This window comes from Oncorhynchus kisutch, linkage group LG7 (assembly GCF_002021735.2).
Source record: "Oncorhynchus kisutch isolate 150728-3 linkage group LG7, Okis_V2, whole genome shotgun sequence".
Classification (NCBI taxonomy): Eukaryota; Metazoa; Chordata; class Actinopteri; order Salmoniformes; family Salmonidae; genus Oncorhynchus; species Oncorhynchus kisutch.
In genome coordinates this window covers 51986381-51999700 of record NC_034180.2, presented here as the reverse complement: position 1 = coordinate 51999700, position 13320 = coordinate 51986381, and the positions used below count along the sequence as shown (strand labels likewise).

At 45.4% G+C, this 13320-nt stretch overlaps 1 protein-coding gene across 3 annotated transcripts in view; it reads right to left on the bottom strand.

Moving 5' to 3' along the window:
* pygl (phosphorylase, glycogen, liver) overlaps positions 1-8241 on the bottom strand; it is a 31254-nt gene extending 23013 nt beyond the window's left edge. The window contains exons 1-4 of one of the 3 annotated variants that reach the window (XM_031829289.1): positions 7848-8241; positions 5593-5694; positions 4069-4147; positions 1520-1623 (exon numbers count right to left, since the gene is read on the bottom strand). In XM_031829289.1, coding sequence (XP_031685149.1) covers positions 1520-1623; positions 4069-4147; positions 5593-5694; positions 7848-8090 — 528 coding nt within the window. In that variant the 5' untranslated portion in view covers positions 8091-8241. The remainder of the gene's footprint in view (positions 1-1519; positions 1624-4068; positions 4148-5592; positions 5695-7847) is intronic. The other 2 variants (XM_031829291.1, XM_031829290.1) reach the window with 2 other exon arrangements.
* Between the last annotated feature and the right edge of the window lie 5079 nt (positions 8242-13320).

Genomic DNA, 13320 nt, shown 5'->3' with positions numbered 1-13320 from the left:
TGACCTACAGTACCTTCTATACACGGCTGAGGGGTGTTGCCCTTTTGTTAAGACTCTGATAATGACCTACAGTACTTTCTATACACGGCTGAGGGGTGTTGCCCTTTTGTTAAGACTCTGATAATGACCTACAGTACCTTCTATACACGGCTGAGGGGTGTTGCCCTTTTGTTAAGACTCTGATAATGACCTACAGTACCTTCTATACACGGCTGAGGGGTGTTGCCCTTTTGTTAAGACTCTGATAATGACCTACAGTACCTTCTATACACGGCTGAGGGGTGTTGCCCTTTTGTTAAGACTCTGATAATGACCTACAGTACCTTCTATACACGGCTGAGGGGTGTTGCCCTTTTGTTAAGACTCTGATAATGACCTACAGTACCTTCTATACACGGCTGAGGGGTGTTGCCCTTTTGTTAAGACTCTGATAATGACCTACAGTACCTTCTATACACGGCTGAGGGGTGTTGCCCTTTTGTTAAGACTCTGATAATGACCTACAGTACCTTCTATACACGGCTGAGGGGTGTTGCCCTTTTGTTAAGACTCTGATAATGACCTACAGTACCTTCTATACACAGCTGAGGGGTGTTGCCCTTTTGTTAAGACTCTGATAATGACCTACAGTACCTTCTATACACGGCTGAGGGGTGTTGCCCTTTTGTTAAGACTCTGATAATGACCTACAGTACCTTCTATACACAGCTGAGGGGTGTTGCCCTTTTGTTAAGACTCTGATAATGACCTACAGTACCTTCTATACACGGCTGAGGGGTGTTGCCCTTTTGTTAAGACTCTGATAATGACCTACAGTACCTTCTATACACGGCTGAGGGGTGTTGCCCTTTTGTTAAGACTCTGATAATGACCTACAGTACCTTCTATACACGGCTGAGGGGTGTTGCCCTTTTGAATTTGGCCTGTGTGTTTGCAGTGCAGTGTGGTTTAGAACACTGAAACCTGATTGTACTGATTATTCATTGACTGAAGTGACGAGGCACAAAGTGGTTTTAGAAATGAGAGTGTACTGCAAATAATGAAATCTTATCATACACACACCCCGATATTGAAAAGGTGACAGATTGAAATGTTTTAGGGTATGATAGTTGTGCGTCTAACTTTCTCACTCATCATTATTTCATGATTCATTCAGGATGATCTGCATCCACATTCATGTAGACGAGTTTAGAAAACATATTCTATTCTTATTTACAATAAAAAGGGCCTCTATACATTATTTACCATTCGTTTTGTATTGGGCACAAAATCATCTGAAACACAACAGAGTTACAAGCTTGATGTAGTCATTGCATGCTAGGAATATAAGACTATACTTTATACTACTTTAATGACCGAATAGTGCTGTCAGTTATAAATTGACCAGATATGGATGAAAATAACCTCAAATTAAAGCTGTCAGTCTGCACTTTATTATAAACAATGGAGGATGTAGCAATCCCAGATTGTCCCTTTAAATGCAGTAGATTTATGCAGTGAAAAGTGTTGCGGATATTACCTGCCAACCTTCCTTGATCTTCTGGTTGAAGATTCCATATTCATAACGGATGCCGTAACCGTACGCTGCCAGACCCAGGGTGGCCATCGAGTCCAGGAAACAAGCTATATAATATATATACACACACACATATATATCAAGGACAAAATCATGTAAATGTTCAATAGAAACACTATGTTTATTGGATGAAGGATACAGATACAGTGGATGTCAAGACAAACTGTATGGATGAAGTATGGTGTAGTACAGGGATAAGTGGTGGTGGTGGTGGTGGGGCGGGAGAGCCTCCTGGTGGTCGTGGTGGGGCGGGACAGCCTCCTGGTGGTGGTGGGGCGGGACAGCCTCCTGTTGGTGGTGGGGCGGGACAGCCTCCTAGTGGTGGTGGGGCGGGACAGCCTCCTAGTGGTGGTGGGGCGGGACAGCCTCCTGGTGGTGGTGGTGGTGGGGCGGAACAGCCTCCTAGTGGTGGTGGTGGTGGTGGGGCGGAACAGCCTCCAAGTGGTGGTGGTGGTGGGGACAGCCTCCTGGTGGTGGTGGTGGTGGTGGTGGGGCGGGACAGCCTCCTAGTGGTGGTGGTGGTGGGGCGGAACAGCCTCCTAGTGGTGGTGGTGGTGGTGGTGGTGGGGCGGAACAGCCTCCTAGTGGTGGTGGTGGTGGGGACAGCCTCCAGGTGGTGGTGGTGGTGGTGGTGGTGGTGGGGCGGGACAGCCTCCTAGTGGTGGTGGTGGTGGGGCGGAACAGCCTCCTAGTGGTGGTGGTGGTGGGGACAGCCTCCTGGTGGTGGTGGTGGTGGTGGTGGTGGGGCGGGACAGCCTCCTAGTGGTGGTGGTGGTGGGGCGGGACAGCCTCCTAGTGGTGGTGGTGGTGGGGACAGCCTCCTAGTGGTGGTGGTGGTGGGGTGGGACAGCCTCCTAGTGGTGGTGGTGGTGGTGGTGGGGACAGCCTCCTAGTGGTGGTGGTGGTGGTGGGGACAGCCTCCTAGTGGTGGTGGTGGTGGGGTGGGACAGCCTCCTAGTGGTGGTGGTGGTGGTGGGGACAGCCTCCTGGTGGTGGTGGTGGGGCGGGACAGCCTCCTAGTGGTGGTGGTGGTGGGGACAGCCTCCTGGTGGTGGTGGTGGTGGTGGTGGTGGTGGTGGTGGTGGGGCGGGACAGCCTCCTAGTGGTGGTGGTGGTGCGGGACAGCCTCCTAGTGGTGGTGGTGGTGGGGCGGGACAGCCTCCTAGTGGTGGTGGTGGGGCGGGACAGCCTCCTAGTGGTGGTGGTGGGGACAGCCTCCTAGTGGTGGTGGTGGGGACAGCCTCCTGGTGGTGGTGGTGGGGCGGGACAGCCTCCTAGTGGTGGTGGTGGTGGGGCGGGACAGCCTCCTAGTGGTGGTGGTGGTGGGGCGGGACAGCCTCCTAGTGGTGGTGGTGGTGGGGACAGCCTCCTGGTGGTGGTGGTGGGGCGGGACAGCCTCCTAGTGGTGGTGGTGGTGGGGCGGGACAGCCTCCTAGTGGTGGTGGTGGTGGTGGGGCGGGACAGCCTCCTAGTGGTGGTGGGGCGGACAACTTCCTAGTGGTGGTGGTGATGGTGGGGCGGACAGCTTCCTAGTGGTGGTGGTGGTGGTGGGGCGGCACAGCCTCCTAGTGGTGGTGGTGGTGGGGCGGGACAGCCTCCTAGTGGTGGTGGTGGGGCGGGACAGCCTCCTAGTGGTGGTGGTGGGGCGAACAGCCTCCTAGTGGTGGTGGTGGGGCGGGACAGCCTCCTAGTGGTGGTGGTGGTGGGGCGTACAGCCTCCTAGTGGTGGTGGTGGGGCGGACAGCCTCCTAGTGGTGGTGGTGGTGGGGCGTACAGCCTCCTAGTGGTGGTGGTGGTGGGGCGGACAGCCTCCTAGTGGTGGTGGTGGTGGAGGACGGTGGTGGTGGGGCGGACAGCCTCTTAGTGGTGGTGGTGGTGGGGCGGACAGCCTCCTAGTGGTGGTGGTGGTGGTGGTGGTGGTGGTGGTGGTGGTGGTGGGGCGGACAGCCTCCTAGTGGTGGTGGTGGTGGTGGTGGGGCGGACAGCCTCCTAGTGGTGGTGGTGGTGGTGGTGGTGGTGGGGCGGACAGCCTCCTAGTGGTGGTGGTGGGGCGGAACAGCCTCTTAGTGGTGGTGGTGGGGCGGAACAGCCTCCTGGTGGTGGTGGTGGGCGGAACAGCCTCCTAGTGGTGGTGGTGGGGTGTACAGCCTCCTAGTGGTGGACAGCCTCCTCGCGTTGATGCGGACAGCCAGCCGACAGCAGCCTCCTAGGGTTGAGTAAACTTCCTGTTCTGGTGAGCCAACAGCAGCCTCCTAGGGTTGAGTAAAACTTCCTGTTCTGGTGAGCCAACAGCAGCCTAACACACACTGACAGACAGACAGACAGACAGACAGACAGACAGACAGACAGACAGACAGACAGACAGACAGACAGACAGACAGACAGACAGACAGACAGACAGACAGACAGACAGACAGACAGACAGACAGACAGACAGACAGACAGACAGACAGACAGACAGACAGACAGACACATGGATCTTGGTACTGTACCTGCCAGCCTGCCCAGGCCTCCGTTCCCCAGCCCTGCATCCTCCTCCATCTCCTCCAGATCCTCCATGTCCAAACCCAGCTACATGACGGACATAAAAAACAACTCAAATCAGTTCGCTCAACTCACAGTCCCATATTAAAGGCTAGTTTATACCCCACAAGTAGCTACCCTAAATAGCGTTGCGTAGCTTAGCAAAGCTACGCAGACATGTTCAGTCCTGCAATTCATAACTCTGTGCAGGATCGCCATCTTGCGAAGCGTTCTTGCGTTGTGTACGCAAGGTGTAAACTAGGCTTTTATAGTGTCTAATAATGTGTTTGAGCTCATACATTACTTGACACTCAAAGTTGATCAAAGTAATGACTAAGGTTGTGTGTTAGTCATGCTGTCACGGTTCTTGAGAAAGTCTGTCTCTTATAAGAAAGCTTGTTTGCCTGTGGCACTAGTCGTTTCTGCATGCAGCCATGCCGGTGTGTCCCTGACTTATACAAGGTTCCATCTCACCTGGCTGGTAGACTGTCTACAAGGTTCCATCTCACCTGGCTGGTAGACTGTCTACAAGGTTCCATCCCACCTGGCTGGTAGACTGTCTACAAGGTTCCATCTCACGTGGTAGACTGTCTACAAGGTTCCATCTCACCTGGCTGGTAGACTGTCTACAAGGTTCCATCTCACCTGGCTGGTAGACTGTCTACAAGGTTCCATCTCACCTGGCTGGTAGACTGTCTACAAGGTTCCATCCCACCTGGCTGGTAGACTGTCTACAAGGTTCCATCCCACCTGGCTGGTAGACTGTCTACAAGGTTCCATCTCACCTGGCTGGTAGACTGTCTACAAGGTTCCATCTCACCTGGCTGGTAGACTGTCTACAAGGTTCCATCTCACCTGGCTGGTAGACTGTCTACAAGGTTCCATCTCACCTGGCTGGTAGACTGTCTACAAGGTTCCATCTCACCTGGCTGGTAGACTGTCTAACAAGGTTCCATCTCACCTGGTAGACTGTCTAACAAGGTTCCATCTCACGTGGTAGACTGTCTAACAAGGTTCCATCTCACCTGGTAGACTGTCTAACAAGGTTCCATCTCACCTGGTAGACTGTCTACCAAGGTTCCATCTCATGTGGTAGACTGTCTAACAAGGTTCCATCTCACGTGGTAGACTGTCTAACAAGGTTCCATCTCACGTGGTAGACTGTCTAACAAGGTTCCATCTCACCTGGTAGACTGTCTAACAAGGTTCCATCTCACCTGGTAGACTGTCTACCAAGGTTCCATCTCACGTGGTAGACTGTCTAACAAGGTTCCATCTCACCTGGTAGACTGTCTAACAAGGTTCCATCTCACGTGGTAGACTGTCTAACAAGGTTCCATCTCACCTGGTAGACTGTCTAACAAGGTTCCATCTCACCTGGTAGACTGTCTACCAAGGTTCCATCTCACGTGGTAGACTGTCTAACAAGGTTCCATCTCACCTGGTAGACTGTCTACAAGGTTCCATCTCACCTGTATAAGGTTCAAGCTCACCTGGTAGATGGCCTCGTCACAGGCGTTCTGCAGCCCCAGGTTAATCATGGTGTTCTGGAGGGTTCTGCCCATGTAGAACTCCAGGGAGAGGTAGTACACCCGCTGGACAGGAGAACAGGAACATTTAGCAGTGGTTCCGTTTCGACACTCAGTTTCTGCACTGTATCCCTCTTTTATATATATTTTTTTTATTTACCTTTATTTAACCAGGCAAGTCAGTTAAAGAACAAATTCTTATTTTCAATGACGGCCTAGGAACAGTGTGTTGACTGCCTGTTCAGGGGCAGAATGACAGATTTGTACCTTGTCAGCTCAGGGGTTTGAACTTGCAACCTTCTGGTTACTAGTCCAACGCTCTAACCACTAGGCTACCTGCCGCCACCGCCCTCATCTAGTTCATATTCTACTCTGTACAGTTCACATTCTAATCTGTACATTTCACATTCTAATCTGTACATTTCACATTCTAATCTGTACATTTCATATTCTAATCTGTACATTTCACATTCTAATCTGTACATTTCACATTCTAATCTGTACATTTCACATTCTAATCTGTACATTTCATATTCTAATCTGTACATTTCATAATCTAATCTGTACATTTCACATTCTAATATAATCTGTACATTTCACATTCTAATCTGTACATTTCACATTCTAATCTGTACAGTTCACATTCTAATCTGTACTGTTCATATTCTAATCTGTACAGTTCACATTCTAATCTGTACTGTTCATATTCTAATCTGTACAGTTCACATTCTAATCTGTACATTTCACATTCTAATCTGTACATTTCACATTCTAATCTGTACATTTCACATTCTAATCTGTACATTTCACATTCTAATCTGTACATTTCATATTCTAATCTGTACATTTCACATTCTAATCTGTACATTTCACATTCTAATCTGTACATTTCGTATTCTAATGTTTACTGGTCAATAACATTTCTAAATAGACACAAACAAGTAGGTGGGCCTATGCCAAACTATGCTGCACCCCTACCCAGTCATGTGAAATCCATAGATTAGGGCCCGATTAATTACTTTTAATTGAATGATTTCCTTCATTTATTTATTTTTAACTAGGAAAGTCAGTTAATAACAAATTCTTATTTACAATGACAGCCTAGGAACAGTGGGTTAACTGCCTTGTTCAGGAGCAGAATAACAGATTTGTACCTTATCAGCTCAGGGATTCGATCTAGCAACCCTTCGGTTACTGGCCAAACTCTAACCACTAGGCTACCTGCTATATGTTGCATTTATACTTTTACTCAGTATGTTAAACATACAATATGTTGCTAATAGGCTATGGGTTAAGGTTAAAGGTTTAAGGTATGTTACGAATATGCAAAACGTAGAATACGTTGAATAGCAAAATGTACAATATGTTACGAATTTGAAAACGTATAATATGTTACGAATTCTAGCTAGCTCGCTAACTTTAGCTAGGCTATGGGTTAAGGTTAAAGGTTTAAGGTTAGGGGAAAGGTAAGCTAAAAGGGTTAAGGTTAGGGTTACCTAACATGCCAAGAGGTTGAAAAGTTGCTAATTAGCATGCACTCCAACCAACCATCCTACATTCGTTTTTTACCTTAAGTTACCATACCAAACTAACATAATAATAAATTGAGTATCTCGGGTTTACATACAGAATAATACAAAATGCTGGAAGACCAGGTTGCCTGTTCACCCCGCTATCATCCAGAAGGCGAGGTCAGTACAGGTGCATCAAAGCTGGGACCGAGAGACTGAAAAACAGCTTCTATCTCAAGGCCATCAGACTGTTAAACAGCCACCACTAACATTGAGTGGCTGCTGCCAACACACTGACTCAAATCTCTGGCCACTTTAATAGTCTACATACCCTACATTACTCATCTCATATGTATATACTGTACTCTATACCATCTACTGCATCCTGTCTATGCCGCACGGCCATCGCTCATCCATATATACATGTATTAGGTAATTGTTATGGAATTGTTATATAACTTGTTAGATATTATTGCATGGTCGGAACTAGACGCACAAGCATTTCACTACACTCGCAATAACATCTGCTAGCCATGTGTATGTGACCAAAATAAATGTTGATTTGATGATGGGGAAAATAAATAAGAGGGGCGACTGACCAGCGGACCAAATGAGGGACAAGACACACAGGTAGCCAGGATAATTCTCCACGTAAACTGGTGCATGATATTTGGTCAAGGAAATCACTTTTGAAACAAACAACTTTACCTTGGGGTCGGTCTCATAGTAAAACTGTTGCGTTCTGATCCATCTTCCCACCAGGTGATCTCGAACCGTGTGCGCGAGGGCGAAGTAATAATCCCGCGGCGTCGCTATGTTCCTGTCTTTGACCAAAGTGAAGTGGAGGTGTCGGTTAAAACCTTTCTTCAACTCGGCGACGTTCTCGACACCGACTATTCCCCTGATACTGATCTGTTTACGCTTCTCCAGGTCAGTTAAAGGCGCCGCCATGCTGCTGAACAAAACTGCTGCTGTCCGCCTTCAACTTTAATAACCATAAAGTGGCAAAGTGAAGTATAGGGCCTAGCATTTCTGTGGCATCGGTCTCCTCCTCTCTATCCTCTCTAATGTCCATTGGTGCATGCAGGCGGATGTGTGTCGCTACCCAGCCTCTCAACCTCTTGCGGATCATGCCATAGCAAAGCAGAGAGAACATATTTGAAGAAGGCTAAATGTTTTTGGACACATACAATTTATTGAATATTCATTAATACAGAAAACACCAAGAGATCAGTAATAGTAACACTTCCAATAATAACAATAATATCATAATGTGTCTTTATCGACAACAACACTGAGTGTACAAAACATTATGGACACCTTCCTAATATTGAGTTACACCCCCCCATGTTGACTCCAATGCTTCCCACAGTTATGTCAAATTGGCTGGATGTCCTTTGGGTGATGGACCATTCTTGATACACTTGGGAAACTGCCGAGTGTGAAAAACCCAAGCAGCGTTTTACGTTTTGTACACTCGGTGTACTGTACGTATAAGTAAGTAGGCTAGTATATGTAAATTAGAACAATGCTTAAGGACATTCCAACATTTATATAATCTGCCAAACAGACCATCACTTTGGATGTTAAATGACCATTGTCTGACGCACGCTCTGCATGCGCAGCATAGGGTAGGCTATAACTCTATACTGTATATTGAAATAAACTGCCAATGTCGCCCAGCGACTGTATGCACATTTCTAGAATTATAAATTAGGACAGTCAAATAAAGATGTGTTGAGGGGCTAAGGGATAGACTTACTTTTTTTTTTGTTGATTCACCACAAATACTTTTTATTTTATTTTAAACTCACCGACTCGAGGGTAGGCACCATCTGACTCAAATGATTAGACACCTTCGTCTACAGCTGGTTTAGACATCAATTAAAATGAGTATGGATAAATAACACCAATGGTTCAACATCGACCTTCATTAAAATATATATCTAATTCAAGTTGATGCTTACAGACAGTATCTACAAACTGTATTTCCTCGAATCAAATATCAATATTTCAGTCTCAAAATTGTATAACAACAAGCTTTCAGAAAGAGGGCTGAATGAACATCTACTGTGTATGCTGGAAGAGTTATGAATCACTGCCATATGTCTTTATTTGGCCTACATCCTAGGATAATTACCATCTTTGTCTTTACTTGGCCTACATCCTAGGATAATTACCATCTTTGTCTTTACTTGGCCTACATCCTAGGATAATTACCATATTGGTCTTTATTTGGCCTGGATCCTAGGATAATTACCATCTTTGTCTTTACTTGGCCTACATCCTAGGATAATTACCATCTTTGTCTTTACTTGGCCCACATCCTAGGATAATTACCATCTTTGTCTTTACTTGGCCTACATCCTAGGATAATTACCACCTTTGTCTTTACTTGGCCTACATCCTAGGATAATTACCATCTTTGTCTTTACTTGGCCTACATCCTAGGATAATTACCATCTTTGTCTTTACTTGGCCTACATCCTAGGATAATTACCATATTTGTCTTTACTTGGCCTACATCCTAGGATAATTACCATCTTTGTCTTTACTTGGCCTACATCCTAGGATAATTACCATCTTTGTCTTTACTTGGCCTACATCCTAGGATAATTACCATCTTTATCTTTACTTGTCCTACATCCTAGGATAATTACCATCTGTGTCTTTACTTGGCCTACATCCTTGGATAATTATCAGCTTTGTCTTTACTTGGCCCGGATCCTAGGATAATTACCATCTTTGTCTTTACTTGGCCTACATCCTAGGATAATTACCATCTTTGTCTTTACTTGGCCTACATCCTAGGATAATTACCATCTTTGTCTTTACTTGGCCTACATCCTAGGATAATTACCGTCTTTGTCTTTACTTGGCCTACATCCTAGGATAATTACCATCTTTGTCTTTACTTGGCCTGGATCCTAGGATAATTACCATCTTTGTCTTTACTTGGCCTACATCCTAGGATAATTACCATCTTTGTCTTTACTTGTCTACATCCTAGGATAATTACCATCTTTGTCTTTACTTGGCCTACATCCTAGGATAATTACCATATTTGTCTTTACTTGGCCTACATCCTAGGATAATTACCATCTTTGTCTTTACTTGGCCTACTTCCTAGGATAATTACCATCTTTGTCTTTACTTGGTCTACATCCTAGGATAATTACCATCTTTGTCTTTACTTGGCCTACATCCTAGGATAATTACCATCTTTATCTTTACTTGTCCTACATCCTAGGATAATTACCATCTGTGTCTTTACTTGGCCTACATCCTAGGATAATTACCATCTTTGTCTTTACTTGGCCTACATCCTAGGATAATTACCATCTTTGTCTTTACTTGTCTACATCCTAGGATAATTACCATCTTTGTCTTTACTTGGCCTACATCCTAGGATAATTACCATATTTGTCTTTACTTGGCCTACATCCTAGGATAATTACCATCTTTGTCTTTACTTGGCCTACATCCTAGGATAATTACCATCTTTGTCTTTACTTGGTCTACATCCTAGGATAATTACCATCTTTGTCTTTACTTGGCCTACATCCTAGGATAATTACCATCTTTATCTTTACTTGGCCTACATCCTAGGATAATTACCATCTTTGTCTTTACTTGGCCTACATCCTAGGATAATTACCATCTTTACCTTTACTTGTCCTACATCCTAGGATAATTACCATCTGTGTCTTTACTTGGCCCGGATCCTAGGATAATTACCATCTTTGTCTTTACTTGGCCTACATCCTAGGATAATTACCATCTTTGTCTTTACTTGGCCTACATCCTAGGATAATGACCATCTTTGTCTTTACTTGGCCTACATCCTAGGATAATTACCGTCTTTGTCTTTACTTGGCCTACATCCTAGGATAATTACCATCTTTGTCTTTACTTGGCCTGGATCCTAGGATAATTACCATCTTTGTCTTTACTTGGCCTACATCCTAGGATAATTACCATCTTTGTCTTTACTTGGCCTACATCCTAGGATAATTACCATATTTGTCTTTATTTGGCCTACATCCTAGGATAATTACCATCTTTGTCTTTATTTGGCCTACATCCTAGGATAATTACCATCTTTGACTTTATTTGGCCTACATCCTAGGATAATTACCATCTTTGTCTTTATTTGGCCTACATCCTAGGATAATTACCATCTTTGTCTTTATTTGGCCTACATCCTAGGATAATTACCATCTTTGTCTTTATTTGGCCTACATCCTAGGATAATTACCATCTTTGTCTTTATTTGGCCTACATCCTAGGATAATTACCATCTTTGTCTTTACTTGGCCTACATCCTAGGATAATTACCATCTTTGTCTTTACTTGGCCTACATCCTAGGATAATTACCATCTTTATCTTTACTTGTCCTACATCCTAGGATAATTACCATCTTTGTCTTTACTTGGCCTACATCCTAGGATAATTACCATATTTGTCTTTACTTGGCCTGTATCCTAGATGACCCCCCCCCCCCACTCTGTCTCTCTCTCTGACCCACTCTCTTTCTCTCTCTCCATAGGTCTGTGAGGATATTTTAAGCAGAGTGCACCTGCGGTAAAGACCAAAGTGAATTCTGTCTAGTAGCCTCCATAATGACTCAACAAAAGAGGCAGACAGAAAAACAACTGAGTGTTTAGAGAGTTGGCAGTGGTATTAATGAAGATTTAACTCAGTCAAGCAGCAAGACCAGGCAGCCCATGTTACCCCTCTATAGGTCTGGAGTTGCATTGTGCTACCCCTTTATAGCCTAACCCTAGGTCTACTGCTCCGGTAGTCATGGTTACACTAGGTCTACTGCTCCGGTAGTCATGGTTACACTAGGTCTACTGCTCAAGTAGTCATGGTTACACTAGGCCTACTGCTCCAGTTGTCATGGTTACACTAGGGCTACTGCTCCAGTAGTCATGGTTACACTAGGTCTACTGCTCCGGTAGTCATGGTTACACTAGGTCTACTGCTCAAGTAGTCATGGTTACACTAGGCCTACTGCTCCAGTTGTCTCCAAGGTGGCATAGCAGTTCAGACGTCTTTTGTCCTCGTCTTGTCGTGTCCTGTATATATATATATATTTACAACTTTTTCACATACATTTTATTTTTATTTTCCATCAACTCATCTTCAAAACACTCTCCTGCAACCCGCCTCACCAATGTATATTTATAAAAAAGTATTATTTACCTCAGATCTGTAATCCTCCAAGAAGCTAGCCAGAAACTCCAAGAAGCTAGCCTGAAACTAGCCAGAAGCTAATCCAGAAGCTAGTTCAGAAGCTAGTTAGCTCCTTTACTGGCAAATCGTTAATATTCAGCTAACCACGGTTTGTGGTCATCAGCTATCCTTTGGCTCGAGAATCTATCGCCAGTTCTGTGCGGCGCAGCGCGGCTCGGAGCGGAACATACCGGACCAATTTTTCTCTCCATGTCCCTGGACATTCATGCCCGGATCTCACAGCTGGCTAGCTGCTATCCGTGTGACCATCGGAGCTAGCAAGCTCCGTCAATCACTCCTGAGTTCCATCAATCACACCTGGGCTGCAGTCACCTATCCGGACCCGTTTTGCTGCCTTCGCGGAGCCCCACCGGGCCTTCACAACTGGACTGCCGACGTTGTCTACCCGAAGGAGTTATTCGGCCGGCTCCTCCGTCGCGACGTTACCTGAACGCCCATCTGCGGCCTGCTAACCGTTAGCTGTCTTACCGGCTGCTATCTGAATAGACAATCGGACAATTTTTTTATTATTATTTTTTTAAAATTATTTTTTTAATTATTATTATTATATTTTCTTCTTGGGCCTCTATAACTATATCTATTGTTTTTATTTTTGTTGTTGTTGTGTGATTTGGATTAATCCCCTCTACCACACGGAACCCCACTAATCTACTGACGGAACGTAAGGGGTGGCTAACAGACCTCCATCCTATGCTAGCTTGCTACCGATGCCCTGGCTAGCTGTCTAAATCACCAACCAACCTCTCCACTCACCGGACCCTTTTGATCACTCGACTAAGCATGCCTATCCTTAATGTCAATATGTCTTGTCCATTTCTGTTCTGGTTAGTGTTTATTGGCTTATTTCACTGTAGAGCCTCTAGTCCTGCTCACTATACCTTATCCAACCTATTAGTTCCACCACCCACACATGCAATGACA